At 42.1% G+C, this 15776-nt stretch overlaps 1 protein-coding gene across 1 annotated transcript in view; it reads right to left on the reverse strand.

The window, feature by feature from the left end:
- The window catches only part of fndc1 (fibronectin type III domain containing 1), a 40946-nt gene that overhangs the window by 11894 nt on the left and 13276 nt on the right, over nucleotides 1-15776 (reverse strand). The window contains exons 4-15 of the mRNA XM_069657572.1: nucleotides 12901-13146; nucleotides 12613-12711; nucleotides 11953-12070; nucleotides 11640-11827; nucleotides 10948-11055; nucleotides 9976-10158; nucleotides 6861-9887; nucleotides 6583-6698; nucleotides 5864-5975; nucleotides 5361-5702; nucleotides 4056-4130; nucleotides 2892-3047 (exon numbers count right to left, since the gene is read on the reverse strand). Coding sequence (XP_069513673.1) covers nucleotides 2892-3047; nucleotides 4056-4130; nucleotides 5361-5702; nucleotides 5864-5975; nucleotides 6583-6698; nucleotides 6861-9887; nucleotides 9976-10158; nucleotides 10948-11055; nucleotides 11640-11827; nucleotides 11953-12070; nucleotides 12613-12711; nucleotides 12901-13146 — 4770 coding nt within the window. The remainder of the gene's footprint in view (nucleotides 1-2891; nucleotides 3048-4055; nucleotides 4131-5360; nucleotides 5703-5863; nucleotides 5976-6582; nucleotides 6699-6860; nucleotides 9888-9975; nucleotides 10159-10947; nucleotides 11056-11639; nucleotides 11828-11952; nucleotides 12071-12612; nucleotides 12712-12900; nucleotides 13147-15776) is intronic.

Below are 15776 nucleotides of genomic sequence, written 5' to 3' on the forward strand. Positions count from 1 at the left end.
CAATAATAAAAGCACCTCCCTACAGAGACACAGACTTCTCCTGCATGTCAAAAGAACAAATCCAAAAACACTGACAAAAACGTGGCATGTGTGAGCCTGACGTGGATCAAATCGCACTGGGAAACAGCATCAGGACGATTCACATAATGTCAACTGTTACATCAGTCTAGTAAGGCATAAATTAGCATTCTCACAGTCCAAACATCCTGGTACTCATTTTCTAGTCAAATGTGGCAAACTCCATCCATCTGGAGCTTACTGTGGAGCAGATTCATGTGACTGCTAAGAATTATTAGTTAATACTTTATGTCCCACATCTGCTTTGGGCTAGATTCATTCAAACGAAACCATGGTCGGGTGAAGAGACAAAGGGGAAGTCTTTGTCAGACAGTTCATGCAAAGCATATCAGTGGACTGGCAGGCAGTTGAGGTGGATCTAAAGTATATTGAAGTAATAAATAGGAAATAGGATGTCTCCACATTGAGCCAACACAGCCTTCTCGCTGTGCTGAGGTCAGCACCCTCGAATTTTATCATTTCCACTGCTTTCGTGCTCCGGCTTGTTTTTGTCTCTGGGAGAATAATAGCTTTCAGATGCTCCCTGAGAGGTGTGTGATCACAAGGTAGTCATTGTTTACAAAGATACATGGTGTGCTGTTGCTTCTGGAGCGAATACAGGGATAGTTATGACATTGCACTGATTAAGACACACAGCAATAAATCTTTTTCACAAAGATCAATATAAATGACAGTTAAAGGTTGAATTTATCCTCTAAGTGAACGACTGCGAAGCCTTTACTTAATGTTTTATCCATGTCTTAGACTAGCAACAGGTTCACATAGAAACTAATGATTATTGGAATCTGTGTAATATTTTTGGTTCACTGTCAAAGTGTCAAAGTCAATCTACTGCAGCTCTGGAAGGAGCTTTGTCAAGTCTGAAAATTAGTCATGGGTCACATGTCTCTTGGCTCAGGTTGCATTATGGGAAGCGAACCATCCAGTGTTTTTGAACTTGACCCATCCCGATAACTTAAAGTTATATCTGGGCTTCTGCTGCATTGATTTTGACCGTTGTTTTTATAATCTGTCTCTTGCAAGAACCTTAACTTTATGAGAGTGCAAAATCAAAACACTATTCTTCTAATTCTTATTAATTAAACTCTATTCAATTGAATCTCTTCAGGCTACAGCTTCGCTAACATATCCTAAGTAGTAAAAGTAAGGCTAAGTAAGGTTTCAAAGACTGTCTAAAGGCAAATACAAAAATCTTTATTGTTGGATATTGGCCATGGTATAAGCGTAATAATCAACAGTGTCTTGTACAGTTATAAAAAAAAACTGTGGGTTTAATACTAGATAACCACACTGTCCAGGAAAAAAGCACAAACTTGTTTCAACCATGTTAACTATACAAATGTTTAAATATAACCATTTTTATATCTCTTAATGTTGGATATTGGCCATGGTGTAAGTGTAATAATCAACTGTGTTTAGTACTGTTATGAAAAATAACTGCATGTGAGTTTTATGTTTGATAACCGCACTGTTCCTCAATCGATAATCCCTTTCTTTAGGAAAAAAGCAGAAACTTGTAGCAACTATATTAACTATACACATTTCTAAATGTATAGTTAAAATCTACTTTAGTGTTGTTACAGTCTGTGGTTACAGCATCTTTATTATTTCAACAGATTAAACTTAATACAGTCCTTAAACAAAGCAGTATTAAAAGGACCTCTGACATTATGGCGCTTTAGGAAGGTGAGAGTCTCTCCGGAAATGATTGTGGTCTATGTGTGCAACCAGATGAGCTGATACGGTATGAGAGGCCAAAATAAGCACATAGGAACAGTAAAAGGGCAGCAGGGGGCCGGAGTTTACTGGGATCAAGTCTGGAGAGCATGAACAATGAGTCCTCAGTGAACTTTGCTGTTATGATGCAATTATGGTTGGAAGGAACTAATTTGAATCAACTAAAGATTCAAATTTGTCCACAAATCCAGACACATGGGCACTTAAGCAGACTGCATGGGACTCTACTGCAGCCGCAGCAGCGCATATATTATGTGTGTATTTTATGATATGGACGAGGGGGAAAAGACTTGCACGTTTCTTTTTTGGCCAATGGTTACTGTAAGGTCTGAGAGGGTCATATATTTATGAGGTATTGCTGACATCAGCCAAGATAGAGGTCCCATTTTATTACTCCTCCACCAAACTAAACATAACTCCCATCAGCCTGTCATTATTTACTGCACCGAGAGACCTCACATCGCACACACACCGAAGAACAGGGACGCAAAACAACATGTTAGACTCCAAGCATGCATCATCAATCACGCTCTTTGACTTTCTTAGCAAGAGATGCACGTGTATTTATTATGTGTCCCAGTCAAGATAATATTTGTCTTTTCTGGCATGTACACAAAACTAAACTTTTAGAAACCAATAAACTGGTATAATCTCCTGCTTCTTGGGAGCATGGTAGGGGGAAGGAATGGTTTTCATGCTTAGATCATAAAAGGAGATCCATCACGCATAATGGGACTGTGGTATTTAACCTCACATCTCAGTTAAGAGCTACAACTCAAACTAAAAGCCTAACTCTACAAACATGTGTAATATCCTGCTACTTGGGAGGATAAATGTTTGAGGAAGGAGGGCTTTCAGACATTAGATGAATGTATAACTAACTGTATGTCTGTCTGAGGGGGTTAACATTTCTTTTTTTAAGCTTTCCACCAGGTAGGTTTACAACTGCACAACAAACTCAAGGATTAACTGTGAAAGATATTACACAACAGAAAACAGAGGAAGAAGGAGAGGCATTTTGCAAGAGTAAATACACATGAGCATGTTGATAGACACATATTTTTGTCTTTGAGTACCTGTGAATCGTTTCTTCCCACTGAGGTCAAACTCAGATGACGGGCCTTTGTTGGCGGGTCTGGCATCCTCCTCCGGGGTTGGCTTCTCTGTGGTGGTGGTACTTGCCCTGGTGGTTGTGGTCGTTGGTGGCAGGGTGGTCTGGATTAAAAACTCATCTGGCAACAACACGTGTGTCAGTGAGCTTTTGATCAAAATGGAGTTTACAGTTTACATCAATAAGTCAATAAAAAGCTGCAGAGTTTCATTTATCTTTTCTAATGGCACCATCATCTGGCTATTATGGGCGCCAAATTGACTGAAATAACTCTGGGCAGATGTGTGAGCTCACTCTGAAACAACCCTCTTTACCCTGACCACCCAAAGCTGCTTTCTTATGTAATGTTGCGCTAACCAAATTTTCTGTGTGCTTGAAGATGATGATGACTATTTCACAAGTCTACAAGGCTGACAAATGTGAAGGAATTCAGTGGGTGAAATTCAATTAGCTCCGTCCCCTTTCATCAATGTTTTTTTTTTCCTGTGCCACATCAGTGGACCAAGGCATTACATCATGATCCACACACATGCAACCAGCTCTGAGCCATGGCAGGGAAATGCTTAGAAAGTACTGTAAAGCTAAATGTGTCTTTTATAGTTAAAAACCCAATAAGATAGAAAATATGAAATGCAGCTCACATGCAACAGATTCTGTGAGAGATCCAAATAACTTGAGAATACTACAAAGTGCAAAGGCTCACATCAACCATCCAGCTAGTGTTTGGCTGAATCTCTGGATCATCTATTACATTACAAAGCATTGATAAGAACAGCAAATACATTGTAATAAATCATTACACAAAGCATTCTCCTCTGCTTAGTAATGCAGTTCACATGCACTTTGGGTGCAGTTTTTTTTTTGGAATAAAAGTGATTCAAAACAGCCCATAATGGAAAATATCCAAAAAACACAGCAGTGAACCAATACAAAGCCAAACAAACGTACAAGAAGAGAAACAAAGCAAAGACCACCGGAAGAGACAGGAAGAGCTAGCAAACAGATCCACTGACAGATAAACAGGCAGTAAACAAATAAGAGTCACAAACAACGAGCATGTAGAGCAGTTTAGTCCTTCCCAGCCCAGTGGCGGTAGGTAGGTCGGTCCGAAGCCAAACTCAGCCAATACCTTTCTTAAGAGCTAAAGCATCAGGCACCATGTTCACTGTAACCATGTGGTCCATTTCCATTCCTGAGGATTCCTCTGTCAGAGAAGTAGAATGAGCTGCAGCATCAGTTATTACATTTCTGAGCGAGCATACACACAGACACGTACACCCAGGCATCCATATAGACAAACCTTCTCAAACAAATACTGCAGGCCAAGCACTGATACGTCTTGAGACTTAAGTAACCCTGGATAGATATCAGTCAAGTTAAATGTGTAACGAGTGAGTAAAAAATCCCTTACTCTTTCTATTCAGGAATTAACAAGACAGCTCTTTCCAGCTGGGTGTGTTTAGGCTGTGCGTGCTCTTGCTGCACTAATAGTGGATACTGTATGCTAAACAAACTGCCACAATGGGACAAAACTATTGTGGTACTATGGGTACGTTTTGTTTTATAGAAAAACTATATGTTTGTCTGCAAAACATGACAATTTTGTGACAAAGAATCACTTTTTATCCATACACTGAAAACATATAAAGTACTTGCCAGGATTTGATTATGTGTTATGTTTTAATAGTAGTATAGGTTGTGTTCAAAGTGCTTCAGTATAGCTACATTTACACTGCTTATGAAGTTCATAATGCAATACAAACACAAGGACGTATTGTGTAAGTTATGAATAACTTTAAATCATTGTTTCTATTTTGATTTCAGATTGTTTTTGTTCATTGGAAAATCTACAAATATATCTCACAGACTTGGTTTGGTTTGTTTTTTTAAATTCCCCATCATATATCCTGAAATAACTCTAATACTGATGCTCTGTATGTTAATGAACGTGTGAAAGTACGTTTCATTTTTAGTCTCCTAAAGGCAGTGTGCAACTGACAGTCAACAGTGTGTTTTAACAAGCAGTACTTTGACCACGGGCCAGGCCCCAGATGTGGAGACTTGCATGCGGTTCCTGTGGTCTCACATAGACACACATACACAGTGATCAGACACACAGTTAAGGAGTTATAGGATCTGTGGGTACAGACAGGAAACAGTCAGGACCACGTCCTTGATGGATGTTATAAACAGTACAACTGACAGATGAAGTCATACTTATTTATGTTCATTAGTCTGTCTCTCAAACACTTCAGTGAACTTGACTTTAGTTCTGTAAAAAAAACTATTCAGTAAGAAATATTGCCAATTTGGGATCTGCCGTATTTTGTTTCATTCCTGTTATATAAATCTGTCTTCAGATCAGTTTTTTTAAAATGTGGTCTGCAGCTAGTCATGATGAGTTCAAGTGCTTTTTTCTTTCTCAGTGACTCACCTTCTGGATAACAGTCCAATATCCCTTCTGGATCCAGCATTGGGTAGCCTTCTTCATCTGTTTTGGAGAAAGTTCCAGGTGGACAGGTTGGAAATGGTGGTGCACTTGTAGACTCCTCTATAAACCATTCAGTCGTGGTGGGTTCAGGTGTGGTGGTAGGAGCTATGGTGGTGGTGGTGGTGGTGGTTGTTGTGGTCCTGTGGTGAGGAAGGTCCAAACCAAGAAGAGGTTTCCCTCCAACCATGAGGATTTTGTCTTTGGGGTTGACCACAGGCTGGCTGTCACGGCCGTGGCCAAACAGAGCCATACCCTCCTCGTTAACCAGAGGACTGCCCATGAGGTCTAGTGGTTTGAAGAGGAGAAACAGAGTAAACATGACTTTGTCTTTAATAGTTAATAGCTATAGCTAATAAACAGCATTATTAAACTAATTATTTTATAAATCTGTTCAAGCTTTTGAATATAAATTGAAATGTCATGTAAAATTGACTGAAGCATATCACCAAAAATTGTACGTCCATCTTCTCCAAGCACAACTCTTTTGGGTTTGCCCTGGGAGTCCTGGAGAACTTGTCCATCTTGATTCATAAGAACCCCCTTCTCCAAGTCTACCACCTGAGGAGACAAAAACATTTGCCAAATTTATACATCAATCTATATGGAGTGAAGATGAACTGCTTCTTCAGCCTAGCTCTTGGTGAAGTCAACTTCATTCACCTGTTCAAAAGGAATCCTTATGGAAAGTTCAACATTTCTTTAAACCTGGCTATACCTGCCAAGAGTTGGACAATAGGTCTTGTGTCTGTAGGTAGGCACAAAGCTTACTTGGACAGATACAGGTAATTCTTGGAGACTTGTGGAGTGGAGACTACAGTGGAGACTGCCTTTGGACTGAGCCGGGCTAGCTGTTTCTCTGTCTCCAGTCTTTATGCTAAGCTAAGCTAACAATCAGCTGACTGTAGCTGTGTATTGTGATTACCATGCACATATGAGAGTGATACAGATCAAAGAAAATAAGCACATTTCCCATAATGTTTACCTGTTTTATAAAAGTACCACATTGCAATATGTTCTACAGTATTCCATGCTACTTGTGTGTCGTACTTGCCAGTAACCAAAGGAAGTACTTAAAAACCTACTGCAAAGTTCACTTGTATGTACTGTATAATATTCTTCAAGAGACTAAAACAATTGTTACAATCAGTTCATTTTTTGTAATTACCCATTTGCTTCCATCAGGTCCAGTGATAAACCTTTGACCAACAGCCTTGCTTGTTCCATGAGAGGAGGAGGACTCTTTATCACCTGCTGCTGTCAGGTTGGGTCGTCCATTTTTACCTAATGATTCAAGATGAGTCATTCTCTAACTACATCATTTACAGATTACATTATCACACATCAAGAGCTTACCTACAATTTTGCTTTTTTCCCTTTTGAGCTATACAGTAGCTGTCAATGCCAGCACCTTTTAATCACATGCACTTTACCAATGGACTTTACCATTCCCGTTGGCAGGCTTGACTTGTCCACCATTGGTTGGTTTTCCTCTGACAATGGGATAGCGAGACCTGCCCCCCTGGCCCCTAAAGCCGTCTCTGGATGATGATGAAGATGCTGAGGATGACAAAGTGGACTGGGAGTTGCCCCCAGTTAATCCCCCCGTTCTTGTCACGGTCGTGCCACTGCCAATGTCGCGATCTGACGTCAGAACTGGCTGAGGCACATTTGAGGACGAAGAGGAGTCAGATGATGATGACGTGGAATCAGATGTTGAAGAACCAAGCCTTGTGTTCTGGGCTGGCTGTGGTCTGATGGGAATCCTAGATCCACCAAACTGCCTGTTGGTAAACAGAGGAGAGCGTACCCTCCCGTTCGCCCCGACACCAGGACGACGATGAGTTGGAGTGACCCCAGACGGTGAGCCAGGTCTTGTCCTAGAAGTTTCCCTTGTACCCACACTCTCATTGTCCTCTAGAGTTCTGTCAGGGTTAGCTGAAGCAACAGAAGGATTCTTTTGGGACACTGTGGCGTCTGAAACTTTACCATTTTCTCCATTGTTTTCTCTACTTCTTCCATTCAAATAAACCTTATTATGATCGTTAGTGTTATCACTAGTGGTTCCTTGATGGACGGGGTCACTTGAATCTCTGTTACCACTTAATGAATGATGGGACTCAGAGTCTGCAGAAGTGGCTGTTGAAGAGGAAGATGATGAAGATGAAGAGGATGAGGTAGTTGGGTTTCTGTTGTCACTAGTTGCTGTATTTTGATTAGTCGAAGAAGGCTTTACAGAACCCACTTCTTCCCCATTCTTTAGTGAGTCACGAGTGGAAGGAGTCCTCAGAAGATCTTCACTAGTGTCCTGTATCGTGGGCACTCCTGCAGCACCTGTGGCCCCTGAAACCCTAGTTGGTCTTCCTGCCCCAATGGAGGATGAAGTCCTGGTCGAGGGGTTCCTACCATCCTGCCTAGGAGATGACACTCTTGTCCCTGAACCAAACCTACCCGGGTAACGGTTAGCTAGCCAAGGAAATCTTTCAACAAATGAGGGGTTAAGTCTGGTACGAGGAACTACAGGCTTTTCGTTACTGCTTTCTTCCCTTCCCTCTGCATCCCTGCGTTCCTCCTCTGTGGGTATTGGTTTAGAGCTTGAAGTAGGCTCTTCAACTTTAGCAACTACTGCATCTGGGTTTTTGTAACTACTGTCATTATTTCCCTCCCTCACTCTTGTGTCTTGCTCAGGTGAAATCTGTGTGTTGTGTGAAGTTGACCGAGAAGAGCCTCGCGTGTTGTATGTATCTGATGTTGTCTGGCTTTGGGTTCCACTTCCTGACGGGGACCTGGATGTTGCTGAATTGAAAGTATCCAATGGTTTTTGGTTTTGAGTCCTGTCGGGTATATTGGACTGGGATGATGCTGAAGTACGTGTGTTTGAAGTTTCTTGGTTTTGAGTCCTGTCAGGTGTATTGGACTGGGATGATGCTGAAGTACGTGTGTTTGAAGTTTCTTGGTTTTGAGTCCTGTCAGGTGTATTGGACTGGGATGATGCTGAAGTACGTGTGTTTGAAGTTTCTTGGTTTTGAGTCCTGTCAGGTGTATTGGACTGGGATGATGCTGAAGTACGTGTGTTTGAAGTTTCTTGGTTTTGAGTCCTGTCAGGTGTATTGGACTGGGATGATGCTGAAGTACGTGTGTTTGAAGTTTCTTGGTTTTGAGTCCTGTCAGGTGTATTGGACTGGGATGATGCTGAAGTACGTGTGTTTGAAGTTTCTTGGTTTTGAGTCCTGTCAGGTGTATTAGACTGGGATGATGCTGAAGTACGTGTGTTTGAAGTTTCTTGGTTTTGAGTCCTGTCAGGTGTATTGGACTGGGATGATGCTGAAGTACGTGTGTTTGAAGTTTCTTGGTTTTGAGTCCTGTCAGGTGTATTGGACTGGGATGCGGCTGAAGTGCGTGTGTTTGAAGTTTCTTTGTTTGGAGTTCTGTTTGGTAAATTTGATTGCGAGGTGATGGCAGGTTTGTGACCATTCAGCATTCGAGTTGAATTCCCTCTAAACATAATTCCTGGTTGCCTTCGACTGTAACCATATCTAGAGCCAAATCCATTGGTGCGCCCTGCCGAAGCCGAACCCCGACCTACAGACGTAGCATCTGTCTGCTGTGAATTGGTCTCTCTTACTACTGTAGTGGGTGGCTTTGAATGTGTTACGCTGGGCTTGTCGTAGGTGTTTTTGCTTTCTGGGTAGGTGGAAGCTACAAAGTCCTTTCTACTGGCTGCCGACTCTTGAATACGTGAGGAAGAGGATAATGAGGTTGAAGAAGGTGAGGATGATGAGGAAGAAGAGGAAGTAGAGGGCAAAGAAATAGATGAGGAATCAGATGAAGAAGAGGCGGATGAGGAGGATGAACCAGAAGAAGATGAAGAGGTGGAATCGGAAGAAGTATCTTTGGATCCTGGTTTTTGATGGACCCTGATCTTAATGGGCCTTCTCTGAGGTGGTTTGGGACGAGTGGACGCAGGTTTAGTTGGGGAGGGAGTCAAAACTTTGAGGCTAGGGGTCTCAGTAGTCAAGGGCTCTTCATCATATCCCATTTCATCCTCAGATTCAGGGGCTACATCGTTGTCCGGTTCTTTTTTTGTCTCAGGTACAACCTCCATGGTTGTTGTCTCTTCTACTGTGGGTGGCGTTGTGGGTGGCGTTGTGGGTATCTTTTCTTCTTCATCAACCTCATCTTCTCTATCTTCTCTATCTCTAGCTCTTCCTCGTGATGACCCAGCATTTACTGGGTTCCTGACTGAGCCCCTTACAGAGGAGAAAATGCTGTGATAGGAGCGTGTCTGAGAAAGCGGCCGTACACGCCTGTTGATTGGTGCGGCGGGGCGTGGCCGTGGGGGTGTTGTTGGTTCCTCTGTCACCTCTGCTGACTGGAGGTCAGATTCATCATGGTCGGTGTCTTGTCTGGAAGGACTGTAGCGAGTTCTGCTGCTGTCCTTGGTTTTTGAAGACGATGAGGCAGCACTGCTGGCTGGCAGTAGACATAAAATTTAATTAATAAAAGATGTATCAAATTTTATACAAGCAAACAAATACTGCATACGGCTTAACGTGCTTACATCCTGGCATGACAACACTGAAGACCTTGCTCTGTGGTCCCTGCCCCCTCCTGTTGGTGGCTCTGATCTTGAAGATGTACCGGTCCCCTGGTATGAGGCCATCGATGGTGGCTGTGCTTCCACGGTATGTCAGACTTTTCATTCCAAATGGCTTCATAGCAGGAGCATAAGACAGGATGTACTCTGCGTGGAGGTAGGCCATAAAAAACAGTCAATTGTCATGAAAGGTAGCGTTGTTTGTATTTGTACTTGTATTGTTTATTTGGGAGAAAATCTCATTGCTAATGGACTTCTAAACATCTGAGTTCCTAACTGCTGTCGTGTATCTTTTACACCCAAAAAGAGGAAACTGGTTAGCCTAGCTTGCTAACAGATTCCTATTTGACGTTCATTTTCTTTTCTTTTTTTTTAAAGATTATTTTTTTGCCTTTTTTGCCTTTATTCGATAGGAAAGCTGAAGAGAGACAGGAAATGTGGGGAGTAGAGCGTGGGGGCTGACATGCACAAATGATCGGCAGACCGGGAGTCGAATCTGCGATCAGTGCGACGAGGACTGTAGCCTCTGTATATGGGGCGCCTGCTCTACCGACTGAGCTAAACCAGCGCCCCTTGACGTTCATTTTCATTAGGGAATTAGAAAGGGAAACTAAATCCACAGCTTAAAGCAGTCCTGTGACCTCAGAACTGTACATTACCCAAAAGTATTTTCAGTGTCTGCCCATAGAGATATTCTGTATATCATATACCAATCACATGAGAGTACCAACAATGTCAGTTGGAACCAAAAATTAACGGCCACTGGGAAAGACTAATTTAGGTGGCACTACCGTGACAGAAAAAAACCCCAAAACTATATTTCCTCTTTCTGGCAATACAAAAAATTGACCAAATAAGTCAAACACCAAGAATGTATAATTGGCTTTTATATTACTATATTTATTTTCAGTTTGACTTTAACCCTCATGGCCTTACCTCTAATCCTCCCATTGGGTTCTTCAGGTGGATCCCATGTTGCTATGACAGTAGTTCCTTTCCCTCGTAGTGGCTTGACATCAAAATTCTCTGGTGGCCCTGATGGTGCTAGAAAGTGAGGAGAAGAAAAGCGAGTGAGTGAAAGGAGGAGCAGCAGCACACAAAGCAGAAGCAGCTCAGGGGGAACAGGGTGAGGAAATTGCTGCTTAAAGCTTGTAAAAACAACGAGGACTCTGCTGCCAGGGGGCTTCAACTGAGGGAAGTACTGTGGCTATACATTGTCAGGAAGCTCCCCTTGAGATCATGTATGGAAGTGCAGATGGAAATGTAAGCTGTGAGCCAGGCAGTAAATACTGACATTCCAATGAACCGCAGCTCAGGAGCTGCTGTGACATGGTATAAAAGCTGATATCATGACAGAGCTGCAGCCAAAGCTCGAATCAAATATCAATTGGGAGTAATAGGTAGTGAATGTAACGAAGTGTGGTATGAGGACATACGTCCAGAGCTAACAGACATGGTTATGCAAGACAAGAATAAATTCTCCTTTCAGGAAAGAAAAATGCAAGGGTTTGGCTCTCTTTAGCTATTCACTTGAAAAAGAAATCACTTTTCATCACTTATCCTTAAACTGGAAAGTGACGACAAAATGTTCTATAAGCATTTCTCAGCAAGCCAGTGGCTGTGCATACCTGACTCGGGGGTCCTCTGAAAGACAGAGACGCTCCATTTCCCAAGTTTTTCTCCCTGAGAGATTCTGACAGAGAACTCGTACATGCCGTCAGCAGACAGGGTGTCTATCATCATTCTTCTCTGGGTGCTGTCCTTGAACTCCCAGCGTGCTGACTCTCCCTTTTCCCTGTACCGAACTGTGTAGGACCTGGGTTGAGAGCAAATGTGGATATTATATTTCAGCTGAGAGGGTTAGTGTTTATTCTTACTCAGTCTCTCTTTGTCTTTAATTCACTTTCTTTCTCTCAGCATAAACACACTAACAGATCCCACCTGGATACCCCAGGTTCGACCTTTCCCGTCTCAACAGCAGGGTCAACCCAGGAGATGAGGACTGACTGAGGAGACATAACCCTGACACTGATGTCCTTGGCTTCAGACGCTGGTGGCTCTGGTTAACACACAAAAAGATACACAAAGACGTAGAGACAAATATCTGGCTGCAAACAAGTACAACCACCTCTAAGATCGTTGAATATGGTTCTAGTTTTAGTGTGTTTTCATTTCGCTTAAAGGGGTAGTTTGGTTTGTTTGAAGTGGGGTTGTATATACGATACCTGCCTCTAAACAATGTCCTCTAGTACCCACCGTGAACAGCACTTTGTCGTTTCCATAATGTATTTTCTTTCGTTTGTTGTCTCTTCTACAAACTGCTGACACAAACAGCTGATCCAACACCCTACGCTGCAGGCGTAGTAGTAGGACGTCCTTATAAGTGGCTGACCGGCATCCACTGTATGTAGTACACTTATTATTGATAAGTATCTCACACAACCCCACTTCAAACAAACCAAACTATCCCTTTAACATGACTAACAAAAGTTCCTCCAATATCATAGTTTTTGCTTAGCTATTTTCATACATTAACAATGCACACAAACTCATCTGCGTAATAGAGTAGATTGCATTGTATTGTGTAAAACCTTCAGGTACCTGGTGTGGTTATTTTGGTTGCGACTGCTCTGTTGGCGGGTGCGCTCTGGCCCAGGGCTCTCTGTGCCTGCAGTGACACCACATGAACGGACTCAGATGCTATGAATAGAAAGGGATACCAGGAACGGCCAAGTTTTACACTTACATTTTAAAATGAAAAAGGAAACTCACAAAATAGGATCTGCAAAATGTCGATGGGTGAGTATTTTCAGCATCATTATTAGATGAATACAAAGCTTTGTTCCTTGTATTTTGGTGATCAAGAGTGTAAAATGTAGGTCCTCTTACTTAGTTTGGGTGTGTATCGGTTTCTCTGGTCAGATTGAGGCTGGGTGTGGTGTTGACGTCTTCTTTCCAGTGGAGGTGCTCCTGCCAAAGCTCTCTCAGGTTGCCTGGGACCTGACGAGGACTGAGGGGCCCTTCTGTGTGTCCTGGTGTTAGACCTGCCCACTGGGTTAGCTGTTCTGTCCACCCTGGTGGCCCGCTGTACAGAGGGTTGATTTCTGGCTGCAGTTTGTCGAGACCTGGGTGGACCTGTTGATGGATGTTAATGTAGGCGAAAAGTCAGAGTGCAGCGAGAGTGAATGAAGTTCATCTTACCTTTGTGACCTTATGGTTCATTCATGATATGTGTTCTGTGCTTGATTTCCCTTTTGGGCCTTGTTGAAACCATCTGCTATGGAAAATCATTGAACATAATTGCTCCACTCGAGACACAGCTGCTCAGTGATAAACACAATTACATGTCATTTTCATCCAACAATGACAGTAAACATGTCCAGTTGCGACTCAATGCACATGCCGTGGAACTGCACCATGTCCCCTGTCATCTGATCCAGCGTCTGGTGTGTTGCTTCCTCCTTTTATCCCACCCTAGTGGTGACTCAAACCTGGACAACAACTCAGACATTGATTCAGACAGCCGCACAATAACCCTCTTCTGGCTGCATTGCTGAGCGATAGAATTGGCAATACAGCAATAAAAAAAAAAATCTCCTCCCACTCTTGAATTTTCCCTTTTTCCTCTCCTCCCTCTGTCACTCCTTTATCCGTTTCTCTTAATCACTGTCAGATGAAAAAGATCAGCATTGTTTCCCATCTGCATAGCTACATGCACAGCTGTGCTTAGCACTGACAGGTCAACTGATGTAATAAAGTGGATTTGACAAAAATCAAAGAGATTATGAATGTTTAAAAAACTATGATAGAGGGCTTCCCCATCCAACAGTTAGGTTGGGTGCACTGAGAATAGTCTTTCAAATGAAAGCACCACGCCCTAAAGTTGTGTTTAGCTTTGACCTAAGAGGGAGATCTGGAGAGTTTCAGTGCTGATTGGCTGTCATTGTGACACTGAATGTGTGGCAATGAGGATGTGAAGGGGAGTGAAAACACACACTAGAAATGCTCCCAGGAAGAAAGAGGAGGTTTGTGTCAGTAAGACTTGGTGACCTGAAGCACTTCATTCTTGTCTTAAAGTTTCGACCCTCCCCTCTTTCCTGCCAGCACAGCTGAGTGGATTTCTCAACCCTGGATCTAGAGAATTAGTTGTTTGGAAGTGTCACAACTCTCTCTCTCTCTCTGATGTTGATTTTCCTCTCAGCTTTTCCTGTTTTCACATCCGTCTCTCCAAGATTCTCCTGCACCTGTTCACGTTTCTTGGATAACCATTTAAGTTTTTTGTCTCACTAGTCTGTCAGCACATGTGCCAGCAAACATTCTCTTTGTAGTTTGGTTCAATGTTTCACAGAAAGAAATTGTATTTCACAATAATCTATCAAATTTAATATAAAAATCCACATTGGCGGGATCTAGAAATAGAGCATAAAACCTCACACAAAACCACCAAGTTGTCACATAAACTGTCAGCAGTTGCTTGAGCAGTTTGCTAGTTCGTGCACAAGCAGACTATAAGAAATGTGCTAATTAGTTTGGCATGCATGCTAACTTGCTTCTGAACCACAGCTTCTTAAAACTGAGATGTTTTTTCCATTTATTGCAAAACAAGCTTGCAGAAAAGAGAAATAGTTGTGTTCAAATGTTTAAGGTTACAGAATGTTAGCACCGTCCCTAATGTATTAAAAACACAGAGGAATTTGAAAGCTTGAGCTTAATTACCAGCTAACATAACATATTAATGAAGATTATGGCGCAACACCTTACGTTTTTTTTGTTCTGCTCTCTGCAATTTAGATTACATTTCAAAGATTAATAATATTATTGGCCAATCTTCTGATTTATACTCAGTGTACCTGTTAGATTCTCTTTCCTCATGCTAGCTGACTTTCAAAAAGAAAACATTTGGTTTTAATCAGCCGACTTCTCCTTTTCCTTATTTTCTTCCTTCTCTTTTCTCTCTGTCTGGAAAACTGTCACAGTGCATAGCTTGGCCCAGGTCACCATGCCGCGGACCACTAAACCATTGACTCTGCAATGTTCTCACTGCCAGATCCTTTCAGTCTTTTCCTGGAAGCTCGATGGTCTGAGGTGCTACGAGGTTAGCCTCCAGACAGGCAGACATACCAGTGCAACAGCAGAGACCCACCTCAGTGCATGCAGGCTGATGCTGAATAATGCCACTCGAGCTTACTTTTTACCTCTTTGTAAGCTAGCTGAAGAATGCCTTTATAGATTGTCTTCAACATTTTATCACCTTTAAAATCAAATCTAAACTTTCAAACATGAGGTGGTAGGGATATATCTCACTGAGGACTGTTTAGCCACAGTTTCATGGATACAAACAATTCTTTTAGAAAACAGCTTTTCTTTTGGCAGATAATCCTTTAAGCCCAAATTGGAAGAGACAAAGTTAGCATAATGACAAACCCAATCAGCAAACAAAAGCCAATGTAGTTTGCTTTTAGCTTGTACAGTGTAGCTAATTGGCTAATTAGATGTTGCATCATTTCAAGACAGCTTAGCTAAAGGTAGGTAACATAACAGAATGTTAATTTACTGACACTAATGACAGCGATCAGTTTTTCTTGCCCTTTTCATCCAACTGTTTTGAGCTACCAGTTAGTATGTGCAAATAACTAAAATAACAAAAAGTTAACTGAGCTCATAAGCTAACAGGCTAACTGAAATTAACGTTAGCATTTGTCATTTGTTAGCAAATGGCCTAGCTTTAAACCTGCTGCTAATGTTTAGCATTTTTGATTGATATT

This window comes from Semicossyphus pulcher, unplaced genomic scaffold (assembly GCF_022749685.1).
Source record: "Semicossyphus pulcher isolate SPU_LCO1_2020_fin unplaced genomic scaffold, fSemPul1.0.p SCAF_11, whole genome shotgun sequence".
Lineage (NCBI taxonomy): Eukaryota > Metazoa > Chordata > Actinopteri > Labriformes > Labridae > Semicossyphus > Semicossyphus pulcher.